Source organism: Mustelus asterias, chromosome 5 (genome assembly GCF_964213995.1).
Source record: "Mustelus asterias chromosome 5, sMusAst1.hap1.1, whole genome shotgun sequence".
Classification (NCBI taxonomy): Eukaryota; Metazoa; Chordata; class Chondrichthyes; order Carcharhiniformes; family Triakidae; genus Mustelus; species Mustelus asterias.
Window position 1 is genome coordinate 8,794,302 of NC_135805.1, and position 25,560 is coordinate 8,819,861.

General features: G+C 49.0%; 1 protein-coding gene across 1 annotated transcript in view; it reads left to right on the forward strand.

Moving 5' to 3' along the window:
* The window catches only part of LOC144493945 (dynein axonemal heavy chain 8-like), a 1,745,965-nt gene that overhangs the window by 526,931 nt on the left and 1,193,474 nt on the right, over positions 1-25,560 (forward strand). The window contains exon 19 of the mRNA XM_078213522.1: positions 24,991-25,126. Coding sequence (XP_078069648.1) covers positions 24,991-25,126 — 136 coding nt within the window. The remainder of the gene's footprint in view (positions 1-24,990; positions 25,127-25,560) is intronic.

Here is a 25,560-nt window from a genome sequence, read left to right on the forward strand (position 1 = left end):
CCCTAGTTGCCCTTAAACTGAGTGGCTTACTGGGCCATTTCAGAAGGCAGTTGAGAGTCAATCATTGCTGTGGGTCTGGAGTAACATGTTGGCCAGACCAGGGAAGGACAGATTTCCTTCCCTCAAGGAAAGAACCTGATGTTTTTTTCTGATAATCGACAATGGTTTCATGGTCATCAGTAGATCCTTAATTCCAGGTTTTTTTTATTGAATTCAAATTCCACCATTTATCATGACCGGATTCGAACCCAGGTTATGGAAACATAGAAACATAGAAGGTAGAGGCAGCTGAGGGACTTCACTGGTGCATTCTGGGAGAAGTCGGCGCGGCAACACCTACTGAGAAGTGGGAAGTGGAAGAACCCCTCCAGTGACAAAGAGGAGTTAAAGCATCCGGTAGAGGCGGCTGAGGGAATTCACTGGTGCTTTCTGGGAGAAGTCGGCCCAGCAACATCTACGAAGAAGTGGGAAGCGGAAGATCTGGTGTCAAGGAGCGGTAAGCGAGAAACACTATATTAGCGTTTCCCTCCCTCCCTCATCCTCTAACCAAAAAAAAGGCAACTGTGAGAAGGTAAAAGTGAAGGTAAGAGTTTTATAAATTTCCTTAAATAAATTAGTTGGTGCTAGAAATGTCAGTCAGTGGGGTTAAGTGCTGCACTTGTGAGATGTGGGAGATCCATGATGTTTCCAGCATCTCGGATGACTACATCTGCAGGAAAGTGCACCCAATTGCAGCTCCTTAGGGCCCACATGGATAGATTGGAGCAGCAGTTGGATGCACTTCGGGGCATGAAGGTGGCGGAAAGCATTATAGATAGGAGCTTTAGAGATGTGGTCACACCCAAGGTGCAGATAGATAGATGGGTGACCACTAGAAGAAGCAGTCAGTGCAGGAATCCCCTGTGGTCATCCCCCTCTCTAACAAGTATAGCGTTTTGGATACTGTTGGGGGGAAATGGCCTATCAGGGGATAACAGCAGGAGCAGCCAGAGCAGTGGCACCACGGCGGGCTCTGTTGTTAAGCAGGGAAGGACAAAGAGCACTTGTGATAGGGGACTCTATAGTTAGGGGTGCAGATAGGCGCTTCTGTGGACCTGAAAGCGACTCCAGGATGGTATATTGCCTCCCTGGTGCCAGGATGTCTCTGAACGGCCAGAAAGCATTCGGAAGGGAGAGAGTGCACAGCCAGAGGTTGTGGTACATATTCGAACTAACGACATAGATAGGAAGAGTGATGAGGTCCTGCAGCAGCAGTTTAGGGAGTTAAGTAGAAAGATAAAAATCAGGATCTCCAGAGTTGTAATCTCTCTGTGCCACGTACCAGTGAGGCTAGAAATAGAAAGATAGTGCAAACAAACAAAGAACAAAGAACAATACGGCACAGGAACAGGCCCTTCGGCCCTCCAAGCCTGCGCCGCTCCCTGGTCCAAACTAGACCATTCTTTTGTATCCCTCCATTTCCACTCCATTCATGTGGCTATCTAGATAAGTCTTAAACGTTCCCAGTGTGTCCACCTCCACCACCTTGCCTGGCAGCGCATTCCAGGCCCCCACCACCCTCTGTGTAAAATACGTCCTTCTGATATCTGTGTTAAACCTCCCCCGCCCTCACCTTGAACCTATGACCCCTCGTGAACGTCACCACTGACCTGGGAAAAAGCTTCCCACCGTTCACTCTATCTATGCCTTTCATAATTTTATACACCTCTATTAGGTCACCCCTCATCCTCCATCTTTCCAGTGAGAACAAACCCAGTTTACCCAATCTCTCCTCATAACTAAGCCCTTCCATACCAGGCAACATCAAAGAACAAAGAACAAAGAACAGTACAGCACAGGAAACAGGCTCTTCGGCCCTCCAAGCCTGTGCCGCTCCTTGGTCCAACTAGACCAATCGTTTGTATCCCTCCATTCCCAGGCTGCTCATGTGACTATCCAAGTAAGTCTTAAACGATGTCAGCGTGCCTGCCTCCACCACCCTACTTGGCAGCGCATTCCAGGCCCCCGCCACCCTCTGTGTAAAAAACGTCCCTCTGATGTCTGAGTTATACTTCGCCCCTCTCAGCTTGAGCCCGTGACACCTCGTGATCGTCACCTCCGACCTGGGAAAAAGCTTCCCACTGTTCACCCTATCTATACCCTTCATAATCTTGTACACCTCTATTAGATCTCCCCTCATTCTCCGTCTTTCCAAGGAAAACAATCCCAGTATACCCAATCTCTCCTCATAGCTAAGACCCTCCATACCAGGCAACATCCTGGTAAACCTTCTCTGCACTCTCTCCAATGCCTCCACGTCCTTCTGGTAGTGCGGTGACCCAAATGTGGCCTAACCAGCGTTCTATACAGCTGCATCATCAGACTCCAGCTTTTATACTCTATACCCCGTCCTATAAAGGCAAGCATACCATATGCTTCTTCACCACCTTCTCCACCTGTGTTGCCACCTTCAAGGATTTGTGGACTTGCACACCTAGGTCCCTCTGTGTTTCTATACTCCTGATGACTCTGCCATTTATTGTATAACTCCTCCCTACATTATTTCTTCCAAAATGCATCACTTCGCATTTATCCGGATTAAACTCCATCTGCCACCTCTCCGCCCAATTTTCCAGCCTATCTATATCCTGCTGTATTGCCCGACAATGCTCTTCGCTATCCGCAATTCCAGCCATCTTCGTGTCATCCGCAAACTTGCTGATTACACCAGTTACACCTTCTTCCCAATCATTTATATATATATCACAAATAGCAGAGGTCCCAGTACAGAGCCCTGCGGAACACCACTGGTCACAGACCTCCAGACGGAAAAAGACCCTTCGACCACTACCCTCTGTCTCTCATGGCCAAGCCAGTTCTCCACCCATCTAGCCACTTCTCCTTGTATCCCATGAGCCTTAACCTTCTTAACCAACCTGCCATGTGGGACTTTGTCAAATGCCTTACTGAAATCCATATAGACGACATCCACGGCCCTTCCTTCATCAACCGTTTTTGTCACTTCCTCAAAAAACTCCACCAAATTTGTAAGGCACGACCTCCCTCTTACAAAACCATGCTGTCTGTCACTAATGAGATTGTTTCGTTCTAAATGCACATACATCCTGTCTTTAAGAATCCTCTCCAACAACTTCCCTACCACGGACGTCAAGCTCACCGGCCTATAATTTCCTGGGTTATCCCTGCTACCCTTCTTAAACAACGGGACCACATTCGCTATCCTCCAATCCTCAGGGACCTCACCCGTGTCCAAAGAAGCGACAAAGATTTCCGTCAGAGGCCCAGCAATTTCACCTCTCGTCTCCCTGAGCAGTCGAGGATAGATGCCATCAGGCCCTGGGGCTTTGTCAGTTTTAATGTTCCCTAAAAAACCTAACACTTCCTCTCTTGTAATGGAGATTTTCTCTAACGGGTCAACACCTCCTTCCGAGACACTCCCGGTTAACACGCCCCTCTCCTTCGTGAATACCGATGCAAAGTATTCATTTAGGATCTCCCCTATTCCCTTGGGTTCTAAGCATAATTCCCCTCCTTTGTCCCTGAGAGGTCCGATTTTCTCCCTGACAACTCTTTTGTTCCTAACGTATGAATAGAATGCCTTAGGATTCTCCTTAATCCTGCCTGCCAAGAACATCTCGTGACCTCTTTTTGCCCTTCTAACTCCCCGTTTGAGATCTTTCCTACTCTCTCTGTATTCCTCCAGAGCTCCATCTGTTTTCAGTTGCCTGGACTTAACGTACGCCTCCCTTTTCACTTTAATCAGATCCTCAATTTCCCTGGTTATCCACGGCTCTCGAATCCTACCTTTCCTATCTTTCCTTTTTACAGGCACATGCCTATCCTGCAGCCTTATCAATAGTTCCTTAAAAGACTCCCACATGCCAGACGCGGACTTACCCTCGAACATCCTCTCCCAATCAACATCCACCAATTCCTGCCTAATCCGGCTATAGTCAGCCTTCCCCCAATTTAGCACCCTGCCCGTAGGACAGCACTCATCCTTGTCCATTACTATCCTAAAGTTAACAGAGTTGTGGTCACTATTTGCCACATGTTCCCCTACCGAAACTTTGACGACCTGACCGGGCTCATTTCCCAGAACTAGGTCCAGTATAGCCCCCTCTCTAGTCGGGCTATCTACATACTGTTCCAAAGAACCTTCCAGTACGCATTTTACAAATTCCACCCGTCCGGACCCCCAGCTCTAAGCACTTTCCAGTCTGTGCCAGGGAAATTAAAGTCCCCCACTACAACAACCCTATGTTTTCTGCACCTATCCAGAATCTCCTGACATATCCTTTCCTCCACTTCCTGTGGGCTGTTGGGTGGTCTGTAGTACACCCCCAGCATAGTGACTGCACCCTTCCTGTTTCTGAGTTCCACCCACAGCGACTCAGTACATGACCCCTCTAAGTTGTCTACCCTCTGCACCGCGGTAATATGCTCCTTCTATCATAGAATCCCTCCAGTGCAGAAGGAGGCTATTCGGCCCATCGAGTCTGCACCGACCACAATCGCACCCAGGCCCTACCCCCACATATTTTACCCGCTAATCCCTCTAACCTACACATTTTTTTAGGATTCTAAGGGGCAATTTTTAACCTGGCCAATCAACCTAACCCGCACATCTTTTGGACTGTGGGAGGAAACCGGAGCACCCGGAGGAAACCCACGCAGACACGAGGAGAACGTGCAAACTCCACACAGACAGTGACCCGAGCCGGGAATCGAACCCGGGACCCTGGAGCTGTGAAGCAGCAGTGCTAACCACTGCTCTACCGTCCCGCCATAACTAATTTCGCTACTCCCCCACCTTTTTTAGCCCCTCCTCTGTCTCGCCTAAAACACTTATACCCCGGAATATTCAGCTGCCAGTCCTGTCCTTTTAACCAAATTTCCGTCACCGCAACCACATCCAAATTCCGCATAAGCATTAAGGCCCTAAGTTCGTCTGTTTTACCCGTTACACTCCTCGCATTGAAGCAGATGCACTCCAGACCTCCAGGCCCAGTCAGGTCCTCCTCCTCCAGAGTGCTCCTCTTCTTAGCTAGCCTTGCCCTGGCCCCCAGCTCAACCCCAGCCTCAGTATTTACTGACCTCCTGTTTTGTTCCCCACCCCCCTGCCACACTAGTTTAAATCCTGCCGAAACACTCTAGCAAAACTCCCAGCCAGGATATTTGCTCCCTTCCAGTTAAGGTGTAACCCATCCTTTCTGTACAGTTGCCATCCTGACTTGAAGATTTCCCAGTTATCTATGAATTTAAAACCCTCCCTCTTGCACCAGTCCTTTAGCCACGCGTTCAACTGTAGAATCTCCCTGTTCCGAGCCTCACTTGCACTAGACACCGGGAGCAGTCCAGAGATTGCTACCCTGGAGGTCTTACCTTTTAGCCTAGCACCCAACTCCCTGAATTTCTCTCGTATGACCCCCCTGCTCTTCCTACCTACATCATTTTCACCAATGTGTACAATCACATCAGTTTGACTACCTTCCTTTTTAAATATGCTTCCTACCCTCTCGGAGACATCCTGGTAAACCTCCTCTGCACTCTCTCTAAAGCCTCCACGTCCTTCTGGTAGTGTGGCGACCAGAACTGGGCGCAGTATTCCAAATGCGGCCGAACCAACGTTCTATACAACTGCAACATCAGACCCCAACTTTTATACTCTATGCCCAGTCCTATAAAGGCAAGCATGCCATATGCCTTCTTCACTACCTTCTCCACCTGTGACGTCACCTTCAAGGATCTGTGGACTTGCACACCCAGGTCCCTCTGCGTATCTACACCCTTTATGGTTCTGCCATTTATCGTATAGCTCCCCCCTACGTTAGTTCTACCAAAATGCATCACTCCGGATCAGTTCGGGAGGGTGGCCAAGAGTATGGGAGGATGGATAAGGGTATTGGGAAGGTGGATAAGAGTATTGGGAAGGTGGATAAAAGTATTGGGAGGGTGGATAAGGGCACTGGGAGGGAGGACAGATGTATTGGGAGGGTGGACAAGGTATTGGAAGGGTGGATGAAGGGTATTGGAAGGATGGATAAAAGGTATTGGAAGGGTGGATAAAGGTATTGGGAACATAGACAAGGGCACTGGGATGGTGGACACAGGTATGGGGAGGTGGATAAAGGCATTTGAAAGGTGGACAAGGGCATTAGGAGGGTGGACACGCGTATTGGGAGGGTTGGTAAAGGTATTGGGACTGTGAATAAAGGTATTGGGAGGGTGGACAACAAGGGTGCTGGGAGGGTGGACAACATATGAGGAGGGTGGACAAGGGCACCAGGAAGATACTCATGGAAAAAGGACAAGTGTTGTCCTAGGTGCTAAACTGGGGAAAGGCTAACTACAGTCGGATCAGGCAGGATTTGGAGGTTGTTGTTTGGGAGAGGCTGTTTGAGGATAAATCCACATCTGGCATGTGGGAGTCTTTTAAGGAGCAGTTGGTTGGAGTGCAGGACAGGCATGTGCCTGTGAAAAGGAAGAACAGGAAAGGCAGGATTCGGGAATGTGGATGACCAGGGAAATTGCAAATCTAGTTAAAAAGAAAAAGGATGCATCCATAAGGTCTAGGCAACTGAAAACAGATGAAAGACTTGAAGGAAAGTAGAAAAGAACTCAAACAGGGAGTTAGGAGGGCAAAAAGGATCACAAAATGTTCTTGGCAGGCATTATTAAGTAGAATCCCAAGGCATTTGATCCATGTGTTAGGAGCAAGAGGGTAGCTAGAGAAAGAGTTGGTCGACTCAAACACAAAGGAGGGAAATTATGCGTAGAATCAAAGGAAGTGGGTGAGAGCCTTAATGTGAACTTTGCATCAGTATTCACAAAAGAGAAGGACACGTTGATTGATGGTGTCTCAGAGGGTTATGTAAACCCTCTAGCGCAAGCCATCATTACGAGGGAGGAAGTGTTTGGTGTATTAAAAAGCATTAAGGTAGACGAAGCCCCAGGGCAAGATTGCATCTATCCCAGATTACTGAGGGAGACAAGCGTGGAAATTGTTCGGCCTCTAACAGAAATCTTTGTTTCCTTGTTGGCCACAGGTGAGGTCCCAAAGGATTGGAGGATAGCCTACGTTGCCCCTTATTTAAGAAGGGTTGCAAGGATAACCCGGGTATTTATAGACCAGTGAGCTTGACATCAGGGATAGTGAAATTGTTGGAGAAGATTATTCGGGATAGGATCGATATACATTTGGAATTGAATGGTCTTATTAGCAACAGACAGCATGGTTTTGAACGAGGGAGGTCATGTCTCACTAATTTGATTGAGTTTTTGAGGAACTGACAAAAATGATTGACGAGGGAAGGGCTGTGGATGTGGTCTACATGGACTTTAGCAAAGCATGGTCCCTCATGGTAGGTTGGTACAAAAAATTAAATCACATGGGATCAAGGAAGTAGCTAGATGGATTCAGAACTGGCTTGGCCATCGAAGTAAGAAGTCTCACAACACCAGGTTAAAGTCCAACAGGTTTATTTGGTAGCAAAAGCTACTGGCTCTCAGAGCACTGCTCCTTCGTCAGGTAAGTGGGAGTTCTGTTCACAAACAGAGCATATAAAGACACAAACTCAATTTACAAAATAATGCTTGTCTGCTTTCTTGCATCTTTGTAGAAATTTGATGTCTCATAGAAACCCTACAGCACAGAAAGAGGCCATTCGGCCCATCGAGTCTGCACCGACCACAATCCCACCCAGGCCCTACCCCCATATCCCTACATATTTACCCACTAATCCCGCTAAACTACGCATCTCAGGACTCTAAGGGCAATTTTAGCATGGCCAATCAACCTGACCCGCACATCTTTGGACTGTGGGAGGAAACCGGAGGACCCGGAGGAAACGCACGCAGACACGAGGAGAATGTGCATACTCCACAAAGACAGTGACCCAAGCCGGGAATCGAACCCAGGTCCCTGGAGCTGTGAAGCAGCAGTGAAGCAGCAGTGCTAACCACTGTGTTACCGTGCCGTGCTAGGTCAAAGGGCCTGTTCCTGTGCTGTCCATTTCTTTGCCCTTTGTTCTTTGAGAGTGTACATCAGGAAAGACGCAACTGGGGTAAGAGAGAGTTAGACAAATCAGACCACAAGGCTGTGCTCCTGCTATAGGCTTACAAGCAGAAACTAAAACGGGAGAATCCATCAAATAAAGTCGTGAAATGTTGGTCTGAGGAATCGAAAGATCTCCTATGTGACTGTTTAGAGTCCGTGGACTGGTCAGTATTTAAAACCTCTGCGACCAGCCTGAACGAGAACGTCACTACATTAACTGACTTCATTAGGAAGTGTGTAGAAGACTGTGTGCCCAAGAAGATATTGCGTGTGTTTCCCAACGAGAAACCATGGATGAACAGGGATATCCACTGCTTACTGAGGTGTAGGTCTGAGGCGTTCAACTCTGACCGATACAAGAAAGCCAGATATGATCTACACAGATCCATCAAAGATGTCAAAAAGCCAGTGCCGGACCAAGCTATTGTCCCATCCTCGCCACACGGGCCCCCACCGACTATGCCAATGTCTGCAAGACATAGCAGGCTACAAGATGAAGGCATGTAAAATCGCTGGTTCCAACGACACCCCTCTAATAAGCTCAATGCGTTCTATGCCCGTGTTAAGCATGAGGTCAGCGGCAGCATGTCCTCCACCCCGGAAGCCTCGGATGAAGCTATGTCTGAGGTCACCATTGCAGATGTCAGAGCAGCCTACTCGAAACTCAACCCATGGAAAGTGACTGGCCTGGATGGGGTACGTGGACAAGCACTCACACCCTGCGTGGATCAGCTGGCGGGGGTATGTCGATGTCTGTGTCGATATGCGCGATTTTCTTGGAGATCCTCTCCACTTGGAGCCGGCAGTTTGCGGTGTCGATGGTAGTCATGATGTGGAGATGCCGGCATTTACCCCAGTCCAACGCCGGCATCTCCACATCTTGGCCATCGAAGACAGAGGGTAGTACTGGAAGGGTGTTTTTCTGAATGGAGGTCTGTAACTAATGGTATTCCGCAGGGAACAGTGCTGGGACCTCTGTTGTTTGTAATGTATATATATAAATGACTTGGAAGAAAATGTAGCTGTTCTGATTAGTAAGTTTGCAGATGTTATTAAGATTGTTGGAGCTGCAGATAGTGATGAAGATTGTCAAAGAATACAGCAGTAACTAGATAGGCTAGAAAATTGGGCAGAGAAATGGCAGACGGAATTTAATCGGACAAATGCGAAATGATGCATTTTGGTAGATCCAATTCAAGTGGGAGCTATAAAATAAATGGCAGAAGCATGAAGTGCATAGACACACAGAGCGTTCTGGGTGTGCAGGTCCACAGATTCTTAAAAGTGGCAGCACAGGTAGAAAAGGTGGTGAAGAAAGCATTTGGCATCCTTGCCTTCATTGGTTGGAACAACGAGCATAAAAGTTGGCAAATTATGTTACAGATATATAAAGCATTGGTTCGGCCACATTTGAAATACTGTGTCCAATTCTGGTCACCACACTAACAGAAGGATGTGGAGGCTTTGGAGAGAGTACAGAAAAGGTTTACTAGGATGTTGCCTGGTGTGGAGGGTGCTATGTGTGAGGAGAGATTGAATAAAGTGGGACTGTTCTCCCTGGAAAGACGGAGGCTGAGGGGCAACCTGACAGAAGTTTATAAAATTGTGAGGAGTATAGATAAGGTCAACAGTTGGAAGCTCTTTCCCATGGCAGAAATTACAATCACAAGGGGGCACAAGTTCAAGGTAAGGGGGGAAAGGTTCAGTAGAGATATGCGGGGAAAATGTTTTACACAGAGGATGGTGGGGGCCTTGAATTCACTCCCAAGTAGTTGAGGTAGATACGTTAGCGACATTTAAGACTCATCTGGATAGGCATATGAACAGGCAGGGTATAGAGGGATACAGGTGGTTGGTATAGGTAGGACAACGTGATCAGTGCAAACTTGGTGGACCGCAGGGCCTGTGCCTGTGCTGTACTTTCTTTGTTCTTTGAGGGTGGACAAGAACACTGAGACAGTGGACAAGGGTATGGACAGGGTGGGCAAGGGCACTTGTCAGGTAGACAAGAACCCTGGAAGGGTGGATAAGGTTATTGGGAGTGTGGATAAATGCATTGGGAAGGTGCACAAGGGCACCAGGAGTATTGGCATCGCACCAAGATGGTATTAGATTGCCAGCGTTTAGACTCATATGGACACAGGTTACTGGGAAGCAGTGAGCGGCCCGGGATGGATAACCTTACTGACTGTCTCTCTCTCTCTCCCTCTCTCCCCCCCCTCCTTCCCTCCTCTTCCCCTCCCATCCACCCCTCCCCAAACTCCTCCACTCCAAAGGAATAATGGATTTAATATTAGAGCCAGTAGAGTTGACAGTTATATTCTGGCAGAGGAGGAAGAAGGCACCCGCAGAAAGGACAAACTGGGCTAGAGGCTGCAGCAGAAGGACAGAGGGCTACCGGTTTTGGGCAGGACATGGCCGCCCATTGGCCTGAGGGGAAAGCCAGAGGACATCAGAGATGGAGACCTGCCTCTACAGGACCCATATGTCCTTCGATGGGCTGCAGAATGCTGTGTGCCGCCAGTGTGGTAACTGTGTGAGGTCATCACGGACCTGGCACCTCATGGGGCAAGAGGACACTCACTCCCTTTGGCAGTGAAGGTCACAGTGGCCATCAACCTTTGATTTTGATCTGATTTATTATTGTCACATGTATTAACATACAGTGAAAAGTATTGTTTCTTGTGCGCTATTCAGACAAAGCAAACCGTCCACAGAGAAGGAAACGAGAGAGTGCAGAATGTAGTGTTACAGTCATAGTTAGGGTGTAGAAAGAGATCAAGTTAATGTGAGGTAGGTCCATTCAAAAGTCTGATGGCAGCAGGGAAGAAGCTATTCTTGTGTCTGTTGGTATGTGCCTTCAGACTTCTGTATCTTTTTCCCAACGGAAGAAGGTGGAAGAGAGAATGTCCGGGGTGCGTGGGTCCTTAATTATGTTGGCTGCTTTGCTGAGGCAGCAGGAAGTGTAGACAGAGTCAATGGATGGAAGGCTTGTTTGCGTAATGGATTGGGTTACATTCACAACCTTTTGTAGTTTCTTGCGGTCTTGGGCAGAGCAGGAGCCATACCAGGCTGTGATACACTCAATGTTGAGTGCAGAAATTTGCAAAGTGCTGTTGCTTTAGCTTCTGTTCTGTGGGACATTCAATTAATATGACATGCACCTGGGAACTCAGGATCATGCTTATTACTGAACATCGATGTTATGCAAAGTGATAACCCAATCTCCATATGGGGGGTGATTCTCCCAGCCCACTGCGTTGTTCTAAGCAGCACACGGGACTGGGACACATCAGTGGAGGCCATTTTGCAGGCTCCCTGCTGGGTGCCATGGCTTTCGCGCAGCTCCGGGGCAGATTTTTAGTGTCATATATAACATATAAATATATAATATATAAATCCCTATTTACATCCTATGTCTTTCCCCCATGCCAGGAATGGTTCACTCCAGCGGGGTTTACCATAGCTCCCCACGAATGGGGAACAGGAGGCCCGACCACGCTGGAGGGAACAGAGGCCATGGAGGTCCCCTCAGGATGTCAGGAGTATGGGGGGATACCCCCTGGCCAATGCCAGCCTGGCAGTGTCAGCTTGGCCCCCTGAAAATGCCCAAGGCACACCTTGGCACTACCCACTAGGCACCAGGTAGTGCCAAGGGGATGGGGCCAGAGGGGGTGGGGTCTAAAGGGGACTGATTGATGGTGATGGGCGGTCCTGCTACCACACTGCACAGGAATTGGTGGCAGAGGGAGGGAGGACGGTGATCGGGGATGGCCATCTGAGTGGGGGGACATCGGGGCTCCCGGGGGGTTCGGGATTGCTGGTTGGGGGGTCATCGGGGCTGGCCTGGTGAAATAACTCCACGGAGGTGAAGGTCACATCACCAGTGTTTCTTTATTTACAAGAATACCATAGAACAGAGCTCTATCTCCCTGTTGCTTCCTGCTTCAACAGGCAGAGAGGCTGACACACCTGCTTTAAATAGTATGAGGCTCCCTGATTGGACCATCAATTCGGACTCCTCAGTGTATTCATACACTAGCAAGCCAACTTCATTAGCCTGACTGAAGTCATCACATTCCTCCCCCGCAAAGTCCAAAGAATTATCTCGGTTTGCTTTCCTCAGGAGTCTTTTCCTACGCTTGAGCGTCGGGTCTGAATCCTCCAACTCGACCTCTGATGTCAGCGGGGTGCAACGGTTGGGCACCTGTCTCTTCCGCAGCAAATGCCAGAGAGCTGGTTTCTCTTCCACTTCTGGTGATAGGGGAATCGCTGCAGCTTTGTCCCCTGTGTCCATCTCAGACTCTGAGGTCCCCACCAGGGGTGCTGGACAGACAGCACTGGCCCATTGAGGGGGACTCTGCTCATCCCTAGGACTGCAGGGCGGACTCGGTTCAGGGACGGGTGAAGAATTTGAGGCACGGATCTGGTCCAGTGTTTCCTTACACCTGCCTCGCCCATGCGTACTCGGTAGGATACCGGTCCCGTCCTGGACTCAACTGTTCCTGTTATCCATGCAGTCCATTTGTGTAATTTCTTACCCAGACTTTCTCACCGGCATCAAAGTGCCTCTCTTGGCGAGTGTTGTCATGGCCCTTGCATTGGGCTTCTTGGTGTATTTCCACCTTCCCTCTCAGGTTTGGAAATAACAAGCTCAATCTGGTGCAGGGTCGTCTGCCCATCAGTAATTTTGCTGGAACGATTTCCATGGTGGCATCTGGAGTTCTCCTATAGTCGAATAGTCAGCGTGAGAGTTTAGTCTCTAATGACGCCACTGGCTGTTTTTTTCAATCCGGCCTTTAAAGTATGGACTGTTCTCTCCACTAACTGGGTGGTATGGTGCTGTCCTGATGTGCCGAATTCGATTTCATGATTTTTGTGAATTCCAGGCTGGTGAAAACTGATCCATTGTCGTAAACTAACACCTCTGGGATCCTGTGTGTTGCAAATGAGATGCACAGTTTCTCAATTGTTGACGTTGTGTTTGCTGAGTTCAGTTTGTAGATGTGTACAGAGTGGCCAAAAATAGTGGAGAATTAGTGGATTGGGAAAGCTTTAAAGAAAAACAAAGAACGACTAAGAAAGCGATTAAGAAAAGAAAGATAGATTATGAAACTAAACTAGCTCAAAATATAAAAAATGATAGTAAAAGTTTTTACAAGTATATAAAAAGGAATAGAGTGGCTAGAGTGAATGTTGGACCCTTGGAAGATGAGAGGGGGGATTTAATGGTGGAAAACGAGGAAATGGCTGAGACTTTAAATAAGTTCTTTGTGTCGGTCTTCACGGTGGAAGACACAAATAGTTTGCCGAATATTAGAGATCGAGAGTTGGTGGGAGGGGAGGTCCTTAATACAATTACTGTTACTAAGGAGGTGGTGCTGGTAGACTAATAGGACTGAAGGTAGACAAGTCCCCGGGCCCGGATGGAATGCATCCCAGGGTACTGAAAGAAATGGCTGAGGTAATAGCAGATGCGTTAGTAGTAATTTATCAAAATTCGCTGGACTCTGGGGTAGTGCCGGCTGACTGGAAAACAGCTACTGTTACGCCGCTGTTTAAAAAAGGAAGTAGACAAAAGGCGGGTAACTACAGGCCGGTTAGCTTAACGTCCGTAGTTGGGAAGATGCTAGAGTCCATTATTAAAGAGGAAATAACAGAGCACCTGAATAAGAATGGTTCGATCAAGCAGACGCAGCATGGATTCATGAAGGGAAAGTTGTGTTTGACGAATCTACTGGACTTTTATGAAGATGTCACTAGTGCGGTTGACAGAGGGGAACACCGTCGGTGGATGTGGTGTTTTTAGATTTCCAGAAGGCGTTCGATAAGGTGCCTCACAAAAGGTTGCTGCAGAAGATTGGGGTACACGGAGTTAGGGGTAAGGTGTTGGCGTGGATTGGGGATTGGCTATCTAACAGGAAGCAGAGAGTTGGAATAAATGGGTGCTTTTCTGGTTGGCAGTTGGTGACCAGTGGCGTGCCGCAGGGATCGGTGCTGGGGCCTCAATTGTTTACCATTTACATAGATGATCTGGACGAGGGGACTGAATGAAGGGTATTCAAGTTTGCTGATGACACGAAGGTGAGTGGGAAAGCGAATTGCGTGGAGGACGCGGAAAGTCTGCAGAGAGATTTGGATAGGCTGAGCGAGTGGGCGAGGATCTGGCAGATGGAATATAACGTTAGCAAATGTGAGGTTATCCACTTTGGAAGAAATAATAGTAAATTGGAATATTATTTAAATGGAGAAAAATTACATCGTGCGACTGTGCAGAGGGACCTGGGGGTCCTTGTGCACGAATCGCAAAAACTCAGTCTGCAGTTGCAGCAGGTGATCAAGAAGGCAAATGGAATGTTGGCCTTTATCGCGAGGGGGATAGAATATAAAAGCAGGGAGGTCTTGCTGCAACTGTACAAGGCACTGGTGAGGCCGCAACTGGAGTACTGTGTGCAGTTTTGGTCCCCTTATTTGCGAAAGGATATATTTGGCCTTGGAGGGAGTGCAGAGAAGGTTCACCAGGTTGATACCGGAGATGAGGGGTGTAGCTTATGAGGAGAGATTAAACAGATTGGGTCTGTACTCGTTGGAGTTTAGAAGGATGAGGGGTGATCTTATAGAGACATATAAGATAATGAAGGGGCTGGATAGGGTAGAGGTGGAGAGATTCTTTCCACTTAGAAGGGAAACCAGAACTAGAGGGCACGGCCTCAAAATAAGGGGGAGCCGGTTCAGAACAGAGTTGAGGGGGATCTTCTTCTCTCAGAGGGTAATGAATCTCTGGAATTCTCTGCCCATTGAAGTGGTGGAGGCTTCCTCGTTGAATATGTTTAAATCACGGGTAGATAGTTTTCTGATCGATAAGGGAATTAGGGGATATGGGGAGCAGGCGGGTAAGTGGAACTGATTCGCTTCAGATCAGCCATGATCCTGTTGAATGGCAGGGCAGGCTCGAAGGGCTAGATGGCCTACTCCTGCTCCTATTTCTTATGATCTTATGTTCTTATGTCTAACCATTTGGAATGGGCATCGATTATTACCAAAAACATGGACTCCATAAACGGGCCAGCAAAATTGACATGGGGTCGCGACCATGGTCTACCTGGCCATTCCCATGGGTGCAGCGGGGCTGCCGGTGGCACCTTCTGCCCCTGTTGGCACTTCTGGCACTGTCCCACCAATTTCGCTATGTCCGCATCCAGACCTGACCACCAGACATAGATCCTGGCCAGCATCTTCATTTTTGACACTCCAGGGTGCCCATGGTATAGTTCAGCCAGTACGACCCAACGGCCCCATCTTGGGACTATGACCCGTGCAGTATCCCGTCTTCCACAGTGACTTGCTCTCTTCTGCTCCGGTATGGGTAGAACTGTGGGTGTACCGGTCTTTCCAACTCTTCTGTTAGCACCAGGTGCTTTATCTTCGCTAATACAGGGTCTTTTTGCGTCCACTGGGGTATATTGTGTGCATCCACCGGGAGGGTATCCAAAAGGTTTAGTGTCATCACGGTCTCCTCTTCTCTGGGTGCTCGGTAATGGTAGCCGGCTTAGGGCATCGGCGTTTGCCACTCAAGTCCCCAGCCAGTGCTCCAACCGATATTGGTTTGCTGCCACTAATAATGCCCAGTGCTGGATTTGGGCTGAAACAATTGGCAGCACTGCTTTGTCCTCCTTAAGTAGGCCCAGCAAGGGTTTGTGATCTGTATATGTACTGGTGGAATTTTTTAACTGCGAAAATTACAGCCAGACTTTCTTTTTCAATTTGGGCATATCTTCGTTCTGCTATTGCTAAGGTCCTGGAGGCATACGTAATTGGCCATTCCTGTCTGTTTTGCCATCTGTGTGCCAGGACTGCGCCAGCCCCGTATGGGGACGCGTCACAGGTGAGCACCAATTCCTTCTTGGGGTCATAATGTGCCAATACACTTTCAGATGAGAGTTGCTGTTCAATTTTCTTGAAAGCCCTGTCTTGGTGGGCCGACCATTCCCAGGCTTGCCCCTTTTTTATCAACTGGTGGAGGGGATCCAGAATGGAGGCCCTGTTCTGTATGAATTTTCCGTAGTATGTCACCAGTCCTAAAAATGACCGTAACTCCAGGATGATGGTGGGGGCTGGGGTGTCTTTTATTGCTCGCACCCGATCCTCCAGAGGATGTAGGCCCGACTTATCCACTTTGTACCCGAGTTAGATTACTTGTGGTGCTAAAAAGATGCAATTTTCTCTTTTCAAATACACCCCCGCTGCTACAAATTTTCTGAGAACTCCCTCCAGGTTCTGCAGATGTTCTGCCCTTGCTTTTCCCATAATTGGGACATCGTCCAGTTAAATGGCAACCTGTGGTAATCCCTGTAGGATGCTTTCCATGGTTCTCTGGAATATGGCACAAGCTGATGATACCCCGAAAGGTAATCTTTTATACTGGGAGAGGCCTTTCAGCGTGTTTATTGTAGCAAATTTTTGCGAATCTTTGTCCAGCCGTAGTTGCAGGTATGCGTGGCTCATGTCCAGTTTTGTAAATAGGAGTCCCCCTGCTCACTTTGCGTAAAGATCCTCGATCTGTGGGATTGGGTATTTATCCAGCTGAGAGTAACGATTTATCGTCTGTTTGAAATCGCCACAGAAACGCACCGAGCCGTCCGGCTTTAAGATAGGTACCACGGATGCTGCCCATTCTGAAAACTGGACCGGTTTTATTATTCCTTCGTGCTGCAATCTTTTAATTTCTGTGTCGACCTTTTCCCTTAACACAAATGGTACTGGTAGGGCTTTGCAAAACTTTGGGACTGCCTCCGGGTTGACATGCAATTTCGCTTTAACTCCTTTGACTGTTTCAAGGTCTTCCCGAAAAACCTCCAGATACTTGCTCAGAACTTCACTCAGGCGACCATTTTCCATATATTTGCCCAATCTAGCTGAATCTTTTTAACTAATTTCGCCCTAATAGGCTTGGTCCTGAACCTTCCACTGCTATCCATGGTAGCCTAACTAGTTGTTTCCCATAAGCAACTGGCACATGAGTTGTATCCATCACTTTCAGTGGTTCCCCTGTATAGGTCCTCAGCCTTGCCGAAGTCTTGGTCAGGGCTAAGGATTGGAGTCCAGTGCGTATCTTGTTAAACACTATTTCCCCTATAACTGATACGGCTGCGCCTGTGTCAACCTCCATTAAAATTGGACATCCATTCAGTCTCACTGACAATTTGATGGGTTCTGATTTTGTCATTGTCACGCAAAGTAGCTGTTCCTCGTCGGAGAGCTTCCAGGTTGTGCATTCTCCTGTCCCTCGGCCGACGTGTTCTTCTTGGAAATGGTTTTGGAACCTTGCTTTTCTTCTACACCTCCTGACACTGGCAACCATTGCAATGTCGTGTCGGGTGGGGCTCTGCAGGGACTGCTGTCGCTCTGGGCTTAATCCAGCCTTGTCCAGGGGCGGTTCTTTCGGCGGACCTGGGCTCCCTCGTATCCTCATCCTTCTGAAGGACCGCTATGTAGTGGTCTGCCCCGTAGTGGTAGTTCCCTAACCCAGTTGCACTAGTGTTGGCTTCTACCTCCATTGGGATACCCTGTAGCTCATGCGCTCTGCTTGCCGCTTTTTCTAAAGACAAAGCCAGCTGTAATGCCTGTTTACAGTCCAGCTGGGCTTCCACCAACATGCGTTTCTGTATAGCCATATCGTTGATTCTGCACACCAATCGGTCTCAGAGCATCTTATTTAATGTCACCCCGAATTCACAAGCCTCTGCCAAACGTCTTAGTCTTGTCAGAAAACTGGTGATTGACTCCCTCACTTCTCGGAATGTGGAGTAAAACCGGTAGCTTCGCAGGATCAGAGGTGGCTTAGGGTCATAATATTCTTGTACTAAGTCTGATAATTCCCGGAAGGATTTTGTGTCCGCTGTCTGCGGGAAAGTCAAACTGCGCATAATAGCAAAAGCTGCTGGTCCACAAGCAGTCAGCAGGTTAGCCCTTTGCTTCTCATCTGAGACAATATTGTTTGCCCTGAAGAAATACTTCATTATTTCCACATATTGGGCCTAGTCCTCCACTGTGGGGTCAAAACAGTCCAACTTCCCAAAAAGTGGCATGTTTCTCCAACAATGGCTGACCCTCAATATGTGCGGTGGTTAAGCAAGTTCCTTCAGGTCACTCCTTTTTCCTCGTCGCCACTGAAATAACTCCACAGAGGCGAAGGTCCTGTCACCAGTGTTTCTTTCATTTGTAAGAATGTCATACAACTGAGCTCTATCTCCCTATTGCTTCCTGCCTCAGCAGGCAGAGAGACTGACACACCTGCTTTAAATAGGGAGAATGAGGCTCCCTGATTGGACCATCAATTAGGACTCATCAGGGAGTTCATACTCTAGCAGGCCGACCTCATTAACCTGACTGACGTCATCACACCTGGAGAGGTCCAGGAGGCCAGCGATTGGGGGGTGGTGGGTTCAGTAGGCCAGCGATGGGGGGGGGGGGGGGGCGCGGTGGTCACAGGGCTGACCATGATCGAGTTGGCCAGCAATCGGGAGGCCAGCAATGCGGGGCCGCTGCGCAGGCACAGATCGGCGCATGCGCAGTAACCCACTCAGCTGCCGGACTCTCTAGCGGGAATAGGCCTTGCCCCCTGAATTTCAGAGTGAATCTCACTAGAGGGGCGGCACGGTAGCACAGTGGTTAGCACTGCTGCTTCACAGCTCCAAGGACCTGGGTTCGATTCCCGGCTTGGGTCACTGTCTGTGTGGAGTTTGCACATTCTCCTCGTGTCTGCGTGGGTTTCCTCCAGGTGCTCCGGTTTCCTCCCACAGTCCAAAGATGTGCGGGTTAGGTTGATTGGCCATGCTAAAATTGCCCCTTAGTGTCCTGGGATGCGTAGATTAGAGGGATTAGCGAGTAAAATATGTAGGGATATGGGGGTAGGGCCTGGTTGGGATTGTGGTCGGTCCAGACTCGATGGGCCGAATGGCCTCTTTCCGTACTGTAGGGTTTCTATGATTCTTCTAAGATCACTCTGCAGTGCTCAAAGTGTGGGAGATTCATGCTGAAAATCCCACTTAAAAAAACCAATGGGAGTTACTCCTGTTTTCCCTGAATTGTGGACTTAGAATTTTTTGGGGAGAATCCCGGCCTTGGTCTTTCCGTTTTAGAAGACGCTTAAGAGTACCTTTCATCATGTTTTATATATTTGTTATGTTTTAAATTTTATTTTGTATGGTTATCTCTGGGTGACACTGTGGTGAACCATAGATGGTTACCACTATGGGTACTGAACCATAGATAGTTATCACTATGGGTACTTGTACATATGCTACTCTTGTTACTGTTGGGGTGAGGGTTGGGGTGTTCCACCTGTTGGTATTGTTCTGTGGTACACTCCGGTTGGCTCCGCCTACCTATAGGAGTATAAAGGTCACTACACTGCCCAGTGACCCTTTAGTCTGGGATTGTATTGTTATGATGTGGAGATTCCGGCGTTGGACTGGGGTAAACACAGTAAGGAGGGAGAGGCCCATCGTACTGCAGGGTCACACTCCTCAGGTGGACCGAGTTGCAAGAGTGAGATTGTCCGCAGCAAACTACCCAGCCTTCAGGAGAACAGTGACCATGACACCACACAACCTTGCCACAGCAACCTCTGCAAGACGTGCCGGATCATCGACACAGATGCCATCATCTCACGTGAGAACACCATCCACCAGGTACACGGTACATACTCTTGCAACTCGGCCAACGTTGTCTCCCTGATACGCTGCAAGAAAGGATGTCCCGAGGCATGGTACATTGGGGAAACTATGCAGACGCTGCGACAACGGATGAATGAACACCGCTCGACAATCACCAGGCAAGACTGTTCTCTTCCTGTTGGGGAGCACTTCAGCGGTCACGGGCATTCAGCCTCTGATATTCGGGTAAGCGTTCTCCAAGGTGGCCTTCGCGACACACGACGGCGCAGAGTCGCTGAGCAGAAACTGATAGCCAAGTTCCGCACACACGAGGACGGCCTCAACTGGGATATTGGGTTCATGTCACACTATTTGTAACCCCCACAGAGTTTCACTGGCTGTCTTGTCTGGAGACAATACACATCTTTTTAGCCTGTCTTGATGCTCTCTCCACTCATGCTGTTTTGTTTCTTAAAGACTTGATTAGTTGTAAGTATTCGCATTCCAACCATTATTCATGTAAATTGAGTTTGTGTCTTTATATGCTCTGTTTGTGAACAGAATTCCCACTCACCTGAAGAAGGGGCTTGCAGCTCCGAAAGCTTGTGTGGCTTTTGCTACCAAATAAACCTGTTGGACTTTAACCTGGTGTTGTTAAACTTCTTATTGTATTGTTAAGCAGTATGCTCCATTCTTGTTACTAATAAAAGCCTTTATTTCCCGGGTACGATCCAGCCTCCCGAGTGAATTAATCGTGCATCAATTTTATTCGTAACAATTTTGGTTGAAAAAAAACCATGGAGCAAATGTTAAAACCCGACCGGCTTACCTTAGATCCGCGTGCAGCTGGAGCGTCGAATACTTTCGACCATTGGTTGAAGTGTTTCCAGGATTATATCGACGCCTCTGCAGCCATTCAAAACGACGCCGATAGATTGCGGGTCCTCCACGCAAGGGTAAGTGACACTGTGTATGCAACAATCCGTGATGCCCAAGACTACAAAGGGGCCATCGAACTACCTAAGAAACTGTACAACAAACCACCAAACGAGATTCATGCTCGGCACCTACTAGCCACTCGACGGCGGCAGCCCAGCGAAACGACGGCACAGTACCTGCGCGAACTTCAGAAGCTAGCCAGAGCCTGCAATTGCAAGCCAGTGTCGGCTACTCAGTATACTAACGATTTGATCCGAGATGCGTTCGCGGCGGGAATCGGCTCATCCTACATTCGCCTGCGGCTGCAAGAGCAAGGTAACTTAGACCTAGCTAAGACGGTGGAATTGGCTGATGTGATGGAAACGGCCTCCAGAAGTCTTGAAACTTACCCCACCGACCACATGGGAACATCGTGGCAAGTACAGCCACCGACTCAACTCTACCCAGCGGCTCCTAGGAACTGCGCGATCGTGCTTTCAACCTCGGACCTTGCGGCGGCGGCAGCTCCAGGTGGCCCGCGGTGCTATTTCTGTGGATTGGCAAAGCACCCTCGTCAGCGATGTCCGGCCAGAACGGTATTTTGCTCCGCGTGTGGGAAGAAAGGGCACTATGCTAAAGTGTGCTGAGCTAAACCACCTTCGAAGCCAAGCAGTGCGGCGTGTGACTCTCCAGGATCTGTCTCCTCGTCTCCGGCTTTGCCGAGGTCTTCAACCACGTGCGATTCACGAGCGCCGCCATTCCTGAGGACGACGACGCAAGACACGTGCGACCTGCGAGTGCCGCCACTTTCAATGCCATCGACCACGTGCGATCCATGGGCGCAGCCATTTTGGTCGACACCGACCGCAAACGACCAGCAGGGGTCATCATCATCGACCATCTCAGCTGCCTGCAGTTGCACTCAAGATTCAACGGTGGCGTCAATCATCCTGGACCAGGCCAAGCCTCACAGACTCGACAAGTCCATGATGGACATAGAGGTAAACGGACGCCTGATACATTGTCTGTTTGACAGCGGGAGCACGGAGAGTTTCATTCATCCTGACACCGTGAAACGGTGCGGTCTCCGAGTACAGACTGTCAGACAGACAATTTCTATGGCGTCGAGGTCTCGATCTGTTACCGTTCTTGGGAGCTGCGTGGTAAACCTAACGGTGCGGGGCACAGTTTATGAGAACTTCAGGCTCCTCGTGTTACTGCACCTTTGCGCTCCGATACTCCTGGGACTAGACTTTATGGTCCACCTGAGGAGTGTGACCCTGCAGTACGATGGGCCTCTCCCTCCACTTTCAGTGGGAGAACAGCAGCCTCCAAATTGCCCAGCGCGCTCCACGTGCAGTCTCTCGACACTCAGAATCACCCCGCCATCTTTATTTGAGAATCTCGTGCAAGCCCATCGCAACTAAGAGCAGGCGTTACAGCGCTGAGGATCGGATCTTTATTCGATCTGAAGTTCAGCGGCTCCTCAGGGAAGGGATCATTCAACCTAGCACTAGCCCATGGAGAGCACAAGTCATGGTGGTTAAGACTGGAGACAAGCTCCGCATGGTCATAGACTATAGTCAGACCATTAAGAGGTACACGCAGCTGGACGCGTACCCTCTCCCGCGCATATCTGACATGGTCAACCAGATTGCGCAGTACCGGGTGTTCTCCACCATTGACTTGAAGTCCGCCTATCACCAGCTCCCCATTCGCCCAGAGGACCGAAAATATACGGCCTTTGAGGCGGATGGTCGTCTCTACCACTTCTTAAGGGTCCCCTTTGGCGTCACTAATGGGGTCTTGGTCTTCCAGCGTGCAATGGACCGAATGGTGGACCAAAACGAGCTACGGGCTACCTTCCCGTACCTGGACAACGTCACTATCTGCGGCCATGACCAGCAGGACCACGATGCCAACCTCCTAAAGTTTTTACGCACTGCGTCTCGCCTGAATCTGACCTATAACAGGGAGAAGTGTGTATTCAGCAAGCGCCGCCTCGCAATTCTCGGATACGTGGTGGGGTGGAAAACGGGGTCCTTGGCCCTGATCCAGACCGTATGCGTCCCCTCCTTGAACTTCCCCTACCCACTAGCGTCAAAGCACTGAGAAGATGCTTAGGCTTCTTTTCGTATTACGCACAGTGGGTTCCCAATTATGCGGACAAAGCCCGTCCGCTCATAAAGTCTACCTCTTTTCCCCTGGCAGCAGAGGCTCGCTTAGCCTTTGAAGGGATAAAAGCTGACATCGCGAAAGCCACGATGCACGCTGTCGATGAGTCCATCCCCTTCCAGGTGGAGAGTGATGCATCTGATTTCGCCCTGGCCGCCACACTTAACCAGGTGGGCAGGCCCGTCGCCTTTTTCTCTCGCACCCTCCAAGGCCCTGAAATTCGGCACTCCGCTGTGGAAAAAGAGGCTCAGGCCATTGTGGAGGCCGTCCAGCATTGGCGCCATTACTTGGCTGGAAAATGATTCACCCTGCTCACGCACCAGCGGTCCGTGGCATTCATGTTCAACAACACGTTAAGGGGTAAGATCAAAAATGATAAAATCTTGAGGTGGAGAATCGAACTCTCCACCTACAACTATGATATCATGTACCGTCCGGGGAAGCTCAATTAGCCCTCAGATGCCCTGTCGCGTGGAACATGTGCCAGTGTGCAGGAGGACCGGCTACAGGCCCTCCACAATGATCTCTGCCATCCGGGGATCACTCGGCTCTTCCATTTTGTAAAGGCCCGGAATCTACCCGACTCCGTAGAGGATGTCAGGTCGATAACTCGAAGCTGCCAGGTATGTGCTGAATGCAAGCCGCTCTTCTACCGACCTGACAGGGCACACCTCATTAAGGCCACTCGCCCTTTTGAAAGACTGAGTGTTGATTTCAAGGGCCCCCTTCCTTCGACAGATCGGAATGTGTACTTCCTCAACGTGGTTGACGAGTACTCCCGATTCCCTTTTGCCATTCCCTGTTCAGACATGACCGCTGCCACGGTTATCAAAGCATTGCGGGATCTTTTCACCCTGTTTGGTTACCCCAGTTATATCCACAGTGATAGGGGTTCGTCGTTTATGAGTGACGACTTGAGGCAATACCTGCTCTCAAAAGGGATTGCCTCAAGTAGGACTACGAGTTACAACCCCAGGGGTAACGGGCAGGTCGAAAGAGAAAACGCTACAGTCTGGAAGGCTGTCTTACTGGCGTTGAGGTCGAAGGGTCTTCCAGTCTCCCGTTGGCAAGAGGTACTTTCTGATGCGCTCCATTCAGTCCTGTCCCTCCTGTCTACGGCAACCAACGCTACCCCACATGAGCGGATGTTTACCTTCCCTAGGAAGTCTTCCTCTGGGACCTCACTGCCGTCTTGGTTGACGTACTCAGGACCTGTCCTCCTGCGGCGGCATGTTAGGACCCGCAAGTCCGACCCTTTGGTTGAACAGGTCTATCTCCTCCACGCCAACCCTCAATATGCCTATGTAGCATATCCTGACGGGCGAGAGGACACGGTCTCTATTCGAGATCTGGCGCCTGCAGGGGACCTGGAAACCCCCGTCGCTCCCGCACCCCTGGTTAGGGACCCTTGCCCTTTATCTCCCCTCCTGACATGGCGTGTGCAGTATCGGGACCACCACTTAATCCTCTTACTCCCGTGTACAGCTTGCCTGAGTCCAGGAGATTGTCGCCACCTCGGGGCGTTCCTGAGTCCAGGAGATTGTCGCCACCTCGTGGTCCACCCGTCCGTGAGGAACTGGAGGAGTCACTGGACTCTCGCTCTCTGATGACCCTCTCTGGAGAGAGGGTCATCACGGTCACCAGAACCGGCGCTACCGCCAGTGTTGAGGAGGTTGCAGAGATGGTGCGGCCCTCCAATACGACTGAACTTGTGAATATATGGGCAGTTCGTGCTGTTTTTTTGCCCCACCGGCCTTTGTTTTTAAAGGAGGGGTGAATGTGGTGAACCATAGATGGTTACCACTATGGGTACTGAACCATAGATGGTTATCACTATGGGTACTTGTACATATGTTACTCTTGTTGCTGTTGGGGTTAGGGTTGGGGTGTTCCACCTGTTGGTATTGTTTTGTGGTACACTCCGGTTGGCTCCGCCTACCTATAGGAGTATAAAGGTCACTGCACTGCCTGGTGACCCTTTAGTCTGGGATTGTATTGTTAAGCAGTATGCTCTATTCTTGTTACTAATAAAAGCCTTTATTTTCCGGGTACGATCCAGCCTCCCAAGTGAATTAATCGCGCATCAGACACAATATACACATGGAAGTGTTTTTGTACATGTGAAAAGTGGAAGACTGATGTCAGCTGCCGCTATCTTTAAGTGGTCTTTCTTATTTTCAGAAAAATTCTGATATTCTAAAAAGTCCACAAGGAATATCCATTGTGCGAATGTACAACAAAGTCGCTTATGTACTGGTAAAATTTGAAGTGATGCATCATAAGGCATGGACAAAAGAAATCTCAACTATGCAATACTGTAAGTACATGATTAATTTTAACAAAAAGGTGCTACTATATTCTGGTAAACTTTTGTAACTTTTGCAAATGAGCAGTTTTGGTGCTAGGACTAATGTGACAGGCGTGAATACTGGGAATTTCATAGTGCGGGTTAGTATACCCGACATTATTTGTATTTGTTAAAATTAGTAAAATATATCCAGTATTTTGTGATACAAATCTAATTTAGCAATCAGGCTCAAATATGGCACATGCTCTTGGTGTTCACAAATCCACCTGCACTTTTTGTGTTTGATTCATCATGTGGGATCCTGCTAATTTTCCCAATTGAATGAGGCCATAACATCTGGTGGAGTAGCAATCAAGTCAGATTGCCACTCCACTCATAAGACCTTACCTTGAAGTACAGGCAATCCTACCTTGCCTGACCTTCTGACTAAAGCCGGGCAAGAA